This window comes from Wyeomyia smithii, chromosome 1 (genome assembly GCF_029784165.1).
Source record: "Wyeomyia smithii strain HCP4-BCI-WySm-NY-G18 chromosome 1, ASM2978416v1, whole genome shotgun sequence".
NCBI lineage: Eukaryota > Metazoa > Arthropoda > Insecta > Diptera > Culicidae > Wyeomyia > Wyeomyia smithii.
Window position 1 is genome coordinate 190,052,196 of NC_073694.1, and position 14,490 is coordinate 190,066,685.

At 40.0% G+C, this 14,490-nt stretch overlaps 1 protein-coding gene across 7 annotated transcripts in view; it reads right to left on the reverse strand.

The window, feature by feature from the left end:
* Nucleotides 1-726: 726 nt before the first annotated feature.
* LOC129718263 (sodium/hydrogen exchanger 9B2) overlaps nucleotides 727-14,490 on the reverse strand; it is an 82,672-nt gene continuing 68,908 nt past the window's right edge. For all 7 annotated transcript variants that reach the window (XM_055668858.1, XM_055668861.1, XM_055668862.1 and 4 more), the window contains exons 5-8: nucleotides 2,345-2,520; nucleotides 1,961-2,067; nucleotides 1,372-1,677; nucleotides 727-1,222 (exon numbers count right to left, since the gene is read on the reverse strand). In XM_055668858.1, the coding sequence (XP_055524833.1) occupies nucleotides 938-1,222; nucleotides 1,372-1,677; nucleotides 1,961-2,067; nucleotides 2,345-2,520 (874 nt within the window). In that variant the 3' untranslated portion in view covers nucleotides 727-937. The remainder of the gene's footprint in view (nucleotides 1,223-1,371; nucleotides 1,678-1,960; nucleotides 2,068-2,344; nucleotides 2,521-14,490) is intronic.

Below are 14,490 nucleotides of genomic sequence, written 5' to 3' on the forward strand. Positions count from 1 at the left end.
TTTTGTCGCGAAAACGACGGAGGAATTAATAAAAAAAACGAAGAAAGAGCTTAAAAACATGGCTACACGCATGTTTCCGTCCGCCATGGTGAATGTTCCGGTTAACTGCCGGAAGGCCGCACGCAAGGAAGTAATATTTTTTGCGAGGAAGCTAACATGATAACCTTCCATGGAAAAGTTATCCAACTGAATTATCTGTCATAGTTTTTTTTCATCACCATTCGGAAATTTTTTTTACCGCAAACGTTAGCTGTCAAATTATCGATCGATAGTAGCCCAGAAATTATCGATTGTTATCGATGTCCGTTTTGGGCGATATTTCCCATCACTACTCTAACATCTATTTTGCTTCAAAAGACAGCGCTGATCATGATGGCTCACGATTTCAAGCAGCGTTGCCAGAGATGTTTTCAATACAAGATGAAACTGTCGTACAGGTGCAATTTACAATCGCCACCAGTGCACGGTACACAAGAATGGCACAGCTTGTACGTTTTGCCGCAAATTTCTGTCGGCTTTAAACTTTGCAGATCGAGCTGTACTCTAACACACCGGCTGGACGAGAAAGTTATGCGCTGTTTGTTATCTGCCTGTCTGGCTAGGGAGTTTGCAGGACATTTCACAACCTGCAATGCTAATGCTATGATGGTCATAATTTATCATCTTTCGGTCAGTGTTGTTTGGTTAAGCTATATGTTTATTTCTTAGCTAAGAAAAGTTTGAAGATGGTTTTACATTATTGAGATTTTATTGCATTATAAGTGTATGGCACAAAAAGCAACCTCGAAGTGTAAATGACTGAGGTAATATTGAATCAGATATACCTATCACTAATTACTTTTCCATGCTCACGTAAAAACTCAAGTGAAGTCTTGAAAACTTATTGGTACTTTAAAATTAAGTACCCGTTCGTAACTTTGATAAGTACAGCTAACAACTAAATTTCTGCAGGGCCCCTCTTCAACCATCTGGGGGCAAGTTTGATCATGAGTATTGCTCCCAGAGGAGCAGTAAAGACAATAGCCAAAACCGTAACGATCAGCACCGTTTGGGCTCTAGGAATCTGGTCGGTGGCGTTTAAACTGCGTGCCAAATCCAAAGCGGCAGGGCCGAGAGCAGCCTGGACGGTAGCCTTCGGAAAGCCGGAGAGCGTAACGTAAGCCTTTTCCTTCCAGTTTAGGTCACTACCCAGTGTCGAAAGGTACGAAAACACAAGACGGAACTGCAATGAAAAGGCTCCACATGATTAGAGTTCGGCTTCAAACATGCACGTTACAAATTACGACACAACGGGGAAAGCTGCTTCGTATCTCGCAACTAAAGCGCATAGATGTTATATAAAAAGGAAATAATGATTAAGACTTCACATACCAAAACAGCCACCAATAGCGTGATTGTGCCGTACAGCACCGTGTTTCCTTCCAGGACCGAAAAGTTCACTTCCTTTCCAATTAACGAGAATGACACCGGCTTCAGAAACTTCCACAGCAAATCCAGGTACACGCCAACCTCATTCGTATCATGGTTGGGTTGCTTCTTCCAACCTGTACCAGCGACAAATGCTGTCATTATGCAGCCCAAAGCACCTGCCGAAGGATATCCAATAAGTTTACTCCCAACCACCGACAGAGCCCCGGCGCAGATCGTCATCGTGAAGCGCAACCCGTTGGAGTATTTCTGCGTGAGTGTAGGTGTGTGAATAATTAAAATTTCAATAAGAACCAACATGATTTACGACACTTTCTTCAAGTGAGTGAGAGCCTTGCACCACCCACGGTTAGCTTCGTTAGTGCAAATTCAGATACCGAACATGCTTTTGACGGCACAAATTTTAACTTTTCCTTTCTAAATTAATCGTTATCAAGCAAAGGCTAGACGATGATGTTCAACCATTTAGTGCGGTACGCTGAACAACACGTCTGTTACTCTATGTCTCACATCCCCGTCAACAAGGACTTACCGCTTGGTGCGATGGCATGTAGAGCAACCCAATCCCGCATGCACCGCCAAAGACTAGACCAATTACGATGCCGATCGGTCCCTGAAGAATCTGGCTCGTGAGGTCACCTGTGGGGAAAAGATAAATAGTGTACAAATATAATACAAACGCCTGCACGAAGGTACCAGCTAGAAACCCATTACGTTCTACAAAGACCAGACGCCCGCCATTCTTTGTCACGAGTCGAAACCCCCGTCGCCTATATTCAGAGTGACACATTTTTAGAAATTTCAAAACGAAATACTTTAGAGTGAGATCATATTCTACCAAGCATGCAAATTTTGTCTGGCATTCCTAGCAAGAAACGACGTTGCATCGCAACCATTCAAGTATATATGTACTTACCAGTGGAAAATGTCACCCCCAGAAGGACGCCAAATAGGAAAATAGCTAAAACATCATTACAGCTTGTCATAGCGATGATTAATGTGTGAATTCCTTTATTCAGGCCGAGCTTTTCCTCCTGCAAGCGCAGCAGCACCGTGACGACGACGTTGGGAGAAACCGCCGTTACCACCAGTCTAGAAAGGGAAAAGAATCCGGAAACCGAGCGCCCGGAGCAAGGACCAGAGTAGAGAGAAGAAAAAAAAATACGCTTAAGTGAAAATTGGGAGGAGATGCTGGTTAAATAAAAATGAACAAAAATTCCAATGAGATGCCACTCGCGAACGGAACGGGGAAACTCGATGGAATCCACCTAAAAATTCGCTGAATTTTGCTGGCGCACTCCGGCGCTTCGAGAATTGCTCTACCGGGATCGCCAACAGACGTTTGCAAAGTGAATTGTTTTCAAAGTGTAAAGTTTACAGGGGCAGACGGAGCAGGAGGTGATGGTACAGCCTGTGTGTCAAGTACTGGAAACTTTTATCAATCGTACGCCAGAGTGAGTGGCTTCGTTGGAGCTCGAGCTTACACGGTAACGATGGTGTCATGTGGGAAACTTGCAACACAATCCTGGCTTAGAGTGAAATCATTCGACCAGTGGCAGCTCGTGATTAAAAGGTCAACTACCAGTATCTAAGTTAGTGGCAACAAAACTTAATTCTTAATTCGATTTTTGTGTTGTGTCAAATCTACGAAAACGCATGATCCCGGATGCTGTTCAGTTTTAACTAAAATATTAATCTGGTTAATTATATTTACATTAATAATACTAACAAGTAACTAAAATGATAACGAATTTCAAGAACTAAACTATTTTGAAAAATCATTAAAAATTTACTAAATGGACAGAATTAATAGAAACATTTTAACATTTTTCAATACAAAAGTCAATAAATCAACGAATAACGATAACCAAGCCCATACACTATTATGAGAACAACAATAAAAATTTCAACAAATTATACAAACCTAAAATCTAAAAAAAATACCAAAAATATTGAAAGATAATTTTTTCCCTGCGAAAACCGAAAAATAATTGTGTAATATTCACTATTACAAAAATAAGGGAAATAAAGAAAATTTGCCTAATATTTAATTTAACAGTAGAAAAGTTTGTGCCAAACTGGCTCGACACAGGACTACTGGTATGACGTAAAATTTTGACTATCATCGATATAAAATGTCCCATTTTGAAATACATCCACGATACAAAAAGAAGCAAACAAAATTCGATTTGACGAAAAAAACTCCCTTTCGTATCAAATTTGTTACACAAGAAGCAATAACATTCATCTCTAGTCAAGCAACAACACAAACTGTCGTATATTTTGCACATGTTTGTACAGGTCTTCCTTCTCCAATTTTGTTAATTTTTCACATACGCAAACGTTATAGAGATAAAAATGTGCAAGAGTTGCCGGGTAATTTTTTTTCCTCCATTATACAGTATGCGAATGTTGGTGATTTCAAAGCCTTCATATTTCTCTTGAAATCAGATCCTGATCCGTAAACTGCGTCTGAGAAAGACAAAAACATTTGCTTTCTTGTAAACGGATGTAAGCCATGATGGAATCACAAACCCATCACTTTATGAGAACGAAAGAGATTTGAAATTATGTATGTTACATATGTTTAATTTTTCCTTCCCTAGAGTCAATTCTTCCTGAACTTCGTTCTGTTATCGATGAAAAAAACTCGTTTGAACCTGTTTGATAGTACAAAACTCGTGTCAACCGACCAAAATATATTCTCCATTAACTTATATGATGATTTTGCAATCATCTCCGGCAACTTTAGTCGCAGTGTAATATTCTTTTAATGTCAATCTATAAACAGTGAGGGTAATTAGCGAACAAACCACAATTAAACAATATCAAGTGGACATTTGGGACTGGGACGCCACGGGAAAGAGTCTGCATTTAGTAAGTAAAGCGGAATAAAATAATCCTCAACGTTGCACCAACACAAATAAAGCGAATGAAGTCTAACTAACACATGCATTGAACACATTAATACAATCGCGTAACTGCAATCTATTTGTCACTTTTAGTTTGTTGCTTTCAAAGTCTATTTCGCGGTCTAAAGACACAAAAAGTAATAGAAAGTTGCGCGAAAACAACAAAATCTTCTCCATTTGTGTTGGGCGTACCTTTATTGTGCGCGCTAGTGAAATGAGCCAGTCGAGACGTTGCAAGCTGTTTTCAAAGCTGCAAAAAATGTGATCGAAATTATTTTGACCCAAAAAATAGATTTTAGAGCCATAGTGCCCTCAGGAAAGTTGATCCATTAATTATTTTCCATTTTTTAGAAGTTGCAATTTTTGTGAATAACCCACTTAAATTTTACTATTTTCATATTTGTATATAAAAATTTACTTTGTTCGCAAAGTTGTTGCACATTTCATAAGAAAAACCTTTGTCAAAGTCACCATACTTCTATCTGCCTTTTTAAATGGACTTTTGTGAAGTTTTCTACAGATTGCCACTGAAAATCAATGTTTTTCAATATAACATTTGGTAGTGGTTTTCTACCATTTTTCAATGTTGTACATTGTTGTTTGCTATCACAAAACAAATAATTTTAACGAAGAAAGTTTGTTTTTTTTTCTCATATTTTTTGGTTATTGACGATTTTTTTGAAATAATGCACTAATTTACTAACAGATATCTACAAAAATCTGCTAATATCTGCAAACTAAACTATTTCTTTATTTAAGCATAAGTAAAATATCATTCAATCCAGATATAGGTATTTGTCTCTCGCTGTCTCCTGTGTAGATATCTCTAAGTAAATTAGTACATTATTTTGATGAAAACCTTCAATAACTAAATAAATTAAAGAGATAAAAATAAACTTCCTTCGGTGAACATTTGTATTTTATTATAGTAAACAAAATTGTAGAACAATGAAAAATTTTAGAAAATCACTATAAAAAGTTATATTAAAAAAATATTTTTAGGGACATAGAGAAAGCTTCAAAATAGTTAATTATAATTAGCAGATACAAGTATAGTGTCTTCGACACAGTTGTTTCTTATAAAATGTGCTAAAACTTCACTCAACAAAGTGGATTTTTATATGCAGAAATGAGAAAAATAAAACTCACTTCTCACTTTTAGGTGGATTAATCACAATATATCAACCTCTAGAAAATGGAGAATCATTAATAAAACAACTTTACTGGAGACACTACGATACCAAAATCATTATTTTTTGAGTTAAGAGTAATTATAATTATTGTAAATTAGCGCATTATTCTAATAAAAATCGTCAACAACCATAAACATATGTGAGATGAAAATACACTTTCTTCAAAGAAGTTGTTTATCTCGTAGCAAACACTATTGTAGAAAATTCAAAAATTGTAGAAAATCACTATAAGAAATAAACCGACGCACTCTTGGTCCCACCGCGGAGTGGGAGGCCGTTCTTTGATCGTTACGCCGGGATATTTCTTCGTTTGGGCTTGCAACGCGGCGTCGAGGATTAGGCCCGCGAGGAGGTTGTATTCTTCAAGTGGTGGGTGATGTTGAATCGACTCGACCGCTTTTGAAATCATTTCCTCGTATAACTTCCAATCGACATTCCGTGTGAGGTCATACGGAATGTCAATTGGTCGCATGCGAGTTGACCCGTTTGTAATTGAAATAAGAATAGGCAGATGGTCGCTACCGTGAGGTTCGAGGATTACCTTCCATGTGCAATCCAACCGTAGCGACGTCGAACATAAGGATAGATCCAAAGCGCTTGGGCGCGCTGGAGGTTTCGGGATACGTGTCATTTCGCCGTTGTTTAAAATAGTCATGTCGAAGTCATCGCAAAAGTTATAGATTAAAGAGGAGCGGTTATCATTGTAGGGGGACCCCAATATATATTGAGGCAATACAAAGCTCTTTACCTTGTATTGTCATTTGACATGCGACAACTTCGATGCCTGGAATCGAGGGGAGGTTAATACGATAGAAAGAATAGCACTTTTTAATCCCTAAAAGTACTCCTCCATATGGGGTGTCTCGATCAAGGCGAATAATATTAAAATCATGGAAGTTGAGATCAATATTTGAAGTAAGCCAAGTTTCACAAAGGGAAAATGCATCGCATTTGTTTTTATTTATCAAAACTTTAAACGAATCAATTTTTGGTAAAATACTTCTACAATTCCACTGTAAGACAGAGATAGAATCCTTCATATACGCAGTTGAATTAGGCATCGGAAGATACAATCGCTGCAAGGAGGGGCCATTGGGCAGTCAACTGCTTCAAAAATTATCTAACTGTTGGGAGGAATGCTGTAAGAAAAATTTTGATTGGATCGGGTACATTGAAAGTTTCAAAAATCCAGTCCACAATGTCAGAAAATTTCACTAATCCAGAGTTTGTTCCATCAACTGGGAGTGCAAAAGGAACAACTGGGGTTTTAGATGTTCCTGGCAGTGCTGGGAACTCCTTCTGGGACTTTAAATTTGCAAGCCCAGGAGGAGTTTGCTTCGGTTTTTCCGCAGCACTGTTTGGTTTGTTTGTAACTTTCATTTCACTTTGAGAAATCTTAGGACCTTTTCTGGGAAGTTTAGTAGAAGAAATATTTTTCCTCTTTCTAGACTCCCCAGGATTGGCGTAAGATGTTCCCGCTGGTGAATCGTCAGAATCGGTTTCATTAGAGGACAACAGATCAAAAGGGTTTGGTGTAATGGGAGAAGTGGTAACGGTCTTCTTCAGCATCTCAGCGTAAGAACGCTTCGAACGCTCTTTGAGAGACCTTTTTATTTTATCCCTGCGCTGCATGTACACCGCACATGTCGAGAGCTCATGCTGACTCTCCCCACAGTGAATGCATTTTTCAGCATTTTTACTGCAGGAATCATCCGCATGATTCTCCCCACACTTGCCACAACGTGCCTTATCGCAGCAGTAGGCGGCGGTGTGGCCTAACTGCTTACAATTCAGGCAGTTCATGACGCGAGGCACATATAATCGCACAGGGAGACGAACCCGGTGGATCGAGACGTGGCTTGGTAGCGCTGACCCGGCGAACGTAACTCGAAACGAGCCTGACGGGGTGTATACTGTTTTGCCACCGATGATCGATGCTGACCGCAATTGCTTGCAGTCGAGCACCTTTACATCGGGACAGGTTTTGTTCTTAAAGCACCCTTTGGCACTTTTCAATATACACTCGACGGACAGACTCGAATCGGTTATGACACCGTCAATCTCCACGTCTCGTGCGGGTATGTAAACGCGATACTCGCGTGTGAAGAGCTCAGAGCAGGCTATATCGTTGGCCTCTTTCAGGTTACTGACCACGACACGGAGCTTTTAGGCCGGACCTTGGAAATTTCGGTCACGGCCTTGCACCCTTTCGTCAGGTCTTGCAGTCTGTTTAATCGCTTTGAATTCACTCCTGCCTTTGGACGAAAATAAACAGTATAGCTGCCCTGTTGAGATCCGTCCGGGTACAGCCTGGGGCGAGGGGGGACTGAAGAATGAACAGGGGAGGGGGTAACAGAAGGGTCAGTGTCAGAGGGGTTCGGGGATGGTGGCGCGGGAGGCGAGGGATCTACATTCATCCCGTTAAGTCTAGCGCACTAGCGCCGACAAGAGCACGTACCTTTTTACTTCTCCCATCCAGTAAGGTTGGTTGTCCGATCGTTCGAAGCTGCACCCAAAACAGCCAGCAGCACCAATACAGCAGCACCAAACAGCCACCAGCAGCGAGCCAGGTGTGAGATCACTCCACACAGCGATACAACTCAACTGTCAACTGATGGCTTCTTCTTTTTCCTCTTTTGTGTCTCGTCCACTGCTGTAGCACAATTCAGCTAGCAGCCAAATCGGCTTACGCACCAGCAAACAGCCACGATGCGAAACAGTTGCACAAAGGCGCGACCTTGAACCCGGATTTATTTCACTCGACCAGGCAAACAATGCCAACACTTGTTCACACGTCTTTTGTTTTATATTCTATTGGAGCGATCACCGATCACACGTCCGATACTGATGCGTGTTCGGCACAGAATGGAACTTGAAGTATTTGATCAGTTTTTGTTAGTTTAAACCAGGGGAAAAAATGTACCGAGCGATGACAGTTTTTTGATGACATCCTTGAGCGTCCCTCTATGACAAAGTTGGTATTGGCAAAATAAACACAGCGGACAGAAAAAATATATTGCGATGCGACTATAACGTTGCCGTCTAGTTCTCCATACACGAATGTTTTTTTTTCTTTGCTGTTCACCTTATTCCAAGGTTGCATATTCAATTTTGGGGTGTTTTATCGCTGCGTGCCGATAGCTCGTTCCACAAATGCAATTTTGTGAAACAATGTAAATATGACAAACTTGTAGTCCCTAAGTAGTACTACAAGTTTGTCGAATTAGCGGCACGCGACCAATTGAATGGAGTTGACGGCTAAAAATTGGACCTGCAACCTTGCCTTATTCCCATGTCGACGATAGCATGTATGGTTGCATATAACATTCGTTATGCGATACACAAATCCTTCAGAGCACATCCACTCTATTGCCGAGTTTGCTTTTCTTTGCACGAAGGCTGTCGCACATACGTAGTACGTAGTACGGAGTACGTAGAACAAAAACCTGGCCAAAATTATTTTAATGACTTTTCAGTTAGCAAACGTGTTTTAACGGGGCCTTATTTCTGTTAAGCTTCATATTTAGACATAAAAACTTATTATTAACAAGATTTCATCAAGATCTAATCACCTAGCAGTGATATATCAACTTCTCTCTGCTATAACTCTGCAATTCTAAAAAGTACAAATATAGTAAGAGCGTGTTCTGGTAAATACTTTTTTGTCAATGATATCTATAATCTGCTACTCTTAAAGCGTCTTTTAAATCACTCGCTTTCAAAGGATCGTCTGATATGGTCTTAATAACGATGGAAACCGCAGTGCTCCCAGTAGATCATTGAATCATGGGAACTGCGTAACTCAACTCATCCAATGGTACAGTTTCTCGTTTGCGTTTTGTGTCTCTTGCTTCGATCACAGCCATCAATCCTTTGCTTGGACTACATAAATGTGAAGTTTCCAACCAACTTTACAACAATTTGGGTCAGCTATACAAATTTGGCAAATTTCGAGCTGTCAATTTTATATAAACTAACTTTTGAAGCGACTCTGTTGGCATCTTAAGATCGTGTGCTTCTTGGAGGACATTTGGGTTTTCTTGTGAGACTTCCACCACTCGATCATTGTTTTGATCTTTGGTTGTGACATTTGAGGGTTTCTTTGAGTTTTTCCTCCAGAATCAGGAACTTTTTAATTATCGAATGTTCATAGCATTGCGCAATCAACCCGAATAGGGTTTTTCTCGGCAAGTTATCACAAAATCTGAAGAAACTAATCAAATTTATACAACCGATGTATGACAAAGGCGCATTGGTCGCAATTACGAATGGGTGAGCATGGGGCAGATTTTCTTTCTGGTACTTATTGAGAAACACATAACCTTTCCATTGGTGAGTGAGTTTTTGCTGGGACTTGCTGGGAACCCAAACAAAAATCCTTTTTTGTAAAAAAATTGTTGATCAAAAGAAACTGAAAAACACGTGTATGGCAATGCCCTGTCATAAACAAGTTTTTTCAAGCTATACAGCACATTACCGACACAAATTTACTTAACATACCTTCGTTGTTACCGCCCATATTAAATTTACGCTCATAAATCACTTTAAAGTTATAATAACATAAGTGGAAGTTTATAGTTTTCGTACAACAATTTGTGACTTATTCATGGGCTCTAATTAATAACAAGGTTATGATAGTTACTGTAGTTTGTAAATAACTCAGATAATTTCAAGATGTCCTGCATACAAAGTAGTAAGTATCAGAGAATCCAAAAAGGATCAATAGCACGAGGAACACTTGAATTATTTTTTTTCATATTTTGACCAGGTTTCTGACTGAAATACTCCTATGTGTGTCGGTGAGTTACCGAGCAGTCCTTACGCTTCTTCTTCTCACAGCCTTTTTTACAGCCGACATCCATCACAGGCAAGAAAAAGAGAGGGGAAAATTTTCCGGTGGATTCGAGCTATTACCGAAACGAAACAGTTTGTGTAGTACTGATACGAACGTCTGTAAAAAACAGCTTCTTCTTTTTTCTACATTCGCAATCCCGAAGACATCCTCCAAATAATGCCGAATCGACACACGGAGTACATTTTTGTTTCCTTTTGTGATCGGACTGCCGGTCCGAATAGGTATCACGAACGAATAGCAACAGCAAACACATCCTTAGAAGACAGTAAAAAAGACTGTACTTTTGGCATGCCTGGTCTAAACACAACAGCAAAGCAAAGCCCTGGTGCTACATTCCGATTCGGAACTTGACCTTCTGTTTTATTATACAGACTTCGCAGCCGACTGTTTAGTGTACAGGACAATTGCGGGGCTAGCGCTACGATCCTACCGACAGTCTCTCCCGAGCCGAGAATCGAACCTACGGCGACTGGCTTGTTAGGCCACCATCGTACCTCGAGACCATCTGGGAGACAAACACAACAGACCGTGAGAAAAAAAATCAATTAGAAAAACCCAAACAAAAAATATTTATAATTAGTTCAATTTTAAAAAGCTCGTTTTTTTTTACAACAAAAGATTAGTTAAACGTTGATTATCGTCTGATCATGGAAAATATTTCAAAAATATTTCTAAAACCAAACAGGTTTGTTTGATCAGTATACTTTTTTCGGTTATGTTGAAGATAATAATTTCGATATAAACACCGTAAAAGAATGAAAAAAAATACACCTTGAGAAACAATTGCCATTTCTTCATGGTCGAAAAACCTTTTGTAGTTTAATTTTAAATATTTTTTGTGAAAATTAATTGTATTTGTTAAGGTGCACCTCTTTTTCGGAAAAATAAAAATATTACCTACAGTCAGGGATCGGGTGCTACTCATTTTTTTGCGTGCAAAGCACACGCCGTTAGGAAACTGCACATCAATTTCTAAAGAGACGAGGAAGAGCAGTTCGGATTGCACTGTACATTCGTTTCCAAAGAGACAAGTAAGTGCAGGTAGCATGTCACAACACACTTTATCCGTCTCTTTCCGGAGATGTCTCTTACTCAGGGATCGGGTGCTACTCATTTATTTTTTACGAGTAGATTGCACGATGTTGGGAGACTGCACATCAATTTCCAAAGAGACGAGGAAAAGCAGTTCGGATCCCTTTCGTGTCGCTCAGGAGACCTCACAGAATTTACCCCAGTATAGTGCAGAAAGACGTACCGTGACTGCGGGTAATTCTGCGCAGCACATTTTCCCGCGCACTCAGCTTATAAAACTGTTTGCTACAGTAAATTTTACTAAAACATACCTAATCTCTGTACTATTATAGCAGACTATGCTATGCACTTGGCAAAGCACACAAATCAACTGTGTTTTAGTAAAATTACTGTTGAAAAATAGTTTTTTAAGATGAGTGCGCGGAAAACGTGCTGCGCAGAATTACCCGCAGTCACGGTAGTTTCTACCTCAGAAAATTTCTTGGGCTTCGTGTGCCTCTTTGTTGAGAGAGTTTTTGATCACAGCCAGTGATGCCACATATTCAGATTAATCTGTAGTTATACAGATTTTATTTTTCGACATTTTCACGCATAACGATTATCTATGTTGTATGAGGATGCGGATCACACCTTTTCAATAAGTGAAAAATGAACCGTACAACGCATATTATTGTTTTCAAAGGTATGCTTCTATGTTGAATAACAGATTGAAGAAAATTGATCTTAAAACACTAAATGAAGGCACAGCTTAATGCTTTTAAAGTTAAATAGCACCTAAACATAAAGAGGCGTCAAAGAACATCTTGTACAGTAGACTTTAAAATTTAATTTAGTTAACAACAAAACCCATGTTTATCACATATTTAAGAGAGGAAATTGTTCCTTTTCTAGGTGCTTCTTATTCTCTATAATTCGACGTTTTAAAGATATCATTGATTACGGACTTTCTCGACTTTCCAACGAAACCAACAAAATTAAGCTAGCTTTACATTTCTTGTGCAATAGTTAAATGTATTTAAAAATGTGAGTGGCAACCCTGATTATTTCGCCGTTTTCGGCTTCCTGCTGACTCGTAGGGGGAATAGGGGCATAATGGGCTCCTAATTCGGTTGCTGATTTAAGCATGGAAAACGACAAAAATTTAAGGGCTGTCTTCAGTGCAAAACTTGAATTAACTTTTTATAATTAAAGGTACACTATTCACAAATTGAAAAGTTTATCGTATAATGGTGAAAAACACAAATTAGATTCATGCTTATAAAACTAGCAATCAGTCGATGTGTGGGGCACAATGAGCTTCCCACTGGGGCATAATGAGCTCTCTTATAGAACATATCTGTGTAGAAGTACAACTAATGGGCCAACGTTTGTCGCGAGATGCCATGATACTTGGCGGCTTGTTTCGTAAATGTCCCGTCGCGCCTTATGGTGGCCAATTCTGCCTGCAGTCCCTTTTTCTGACCGATTCGGCTTCAAAGATTTTCTAATATATGTTCGCACCATCACTGTAAACAAACACTGACTATGGAAACAGAACAAGTCTCACAAGTCTACTGAGATGAATTTCAGGTAAATTTATGTGACAACAAACCTTGTCTTATTTCACCCCAACTATAGGTGACCATTTCGCTCCTATCGAATTAGTTAAAGTTAATATGAGATTTTAACACTAATTATAGCTTAAAATCAAAACGTCAATGATGGGGAAATTTTGGGTACGACCCATACGCCGTATTGATGTGTCTACATACTTGATTGAGCCACGACCGTATAAGCTTATTTTGTAGTGCGCAATAATAATAATTTTTCCAACATCCGGGAACCAAGTTGTTTTTTTTAGTATATTTCCATGTTTTAAACAGACAAATCACTTTTGTTCTACATCAAGATATACTGTAGTAACTACGGAACAGTTCCACATACCACATTGTATTAAAAAATGCGTAGTTTCGCATATAAGAGGGGTGCCCATTTCACCTAGTGTGCTTATTATGCCCCTCATCCCCCTACACAGATTTTAATGCAACATTCGGAGCAAGTTTCGAACGCTTTCATTGCACATAATTGCACAGAGACATCTCCGGAAAGGGACGGATAAAGGGCTATTCCCACTGCTTCCGTTCCGGGACCGGGCCGGGACCGGGCTCGTGCGGGACTTTTCATGCATTCACAATGCGCCGTGCTTGAACCGTGCCTGCGCTGCGCTCTGGCTGAGAAATGTTGATGTGTGTATGTGAAAAAACGTCTTTCTCTTTTTTTCATACCGCAGCTCACTCCGCGCGAAATATGTCACTACACATGCACGCATCCACCCGAGTGCCTCCCGTGCACTCTCCGGCCAACACAAAGTATCGTCGGCAACGATAGTTTTTCTCTCGCACTGCGGCAGCACCACAGCAACTCAACGCTGCCCCGGTCTGGGCACGGTGCGTCGGTGTGAATGAGTTCATAAGAACGCATGCAATCAATCTCAAACGAGCCCGGACGACACGCGGAACAGCCACGGCCCGGTCCCGGCCCGGTCCCGGAACGGAAGCAGTGGGAAGAGCCCTTAAAGAGTGCTGTGACATGCGAACTGCACTTACTTGTCTCTTTGGAAACGAAATGTACAGTGCAATCCGAACTGCTCTTACTAGTCCCTTTAAAAATTATTGTGCAGTCTCCCAACGGCGTGTGCTTTGCACGCAAAAAAATGAGTAGCACCCGATCTCTGAGTCTCTGAAGTATAAAATCTCTCTCTCCTTCGTCTCTTACTCCTTCCAAATACTGGAGACGTGCATAAAAATCTGCGAGACGCACGAAGATTTTTTGCACAACTCTGAGTAGTTAGACGATCCCTGCCTACAGTTTTGCCAAAGATGTCGCACCGATCAAACAAACCGTTCTGGCTCTAAAAATATTTGTTAACATCAGACAAAAAGCCTACAAATTACCTACAATCATCAATATACTTCATCGATTGTCTCCATTATTCATTGATGAGAATGAAAATGGACCTCTCAATAGCTGCGCGAAACTAGAGCGGAGAATCACTCTAGTGAGAATCGGTTGAGATATCAATTTTTGGGAG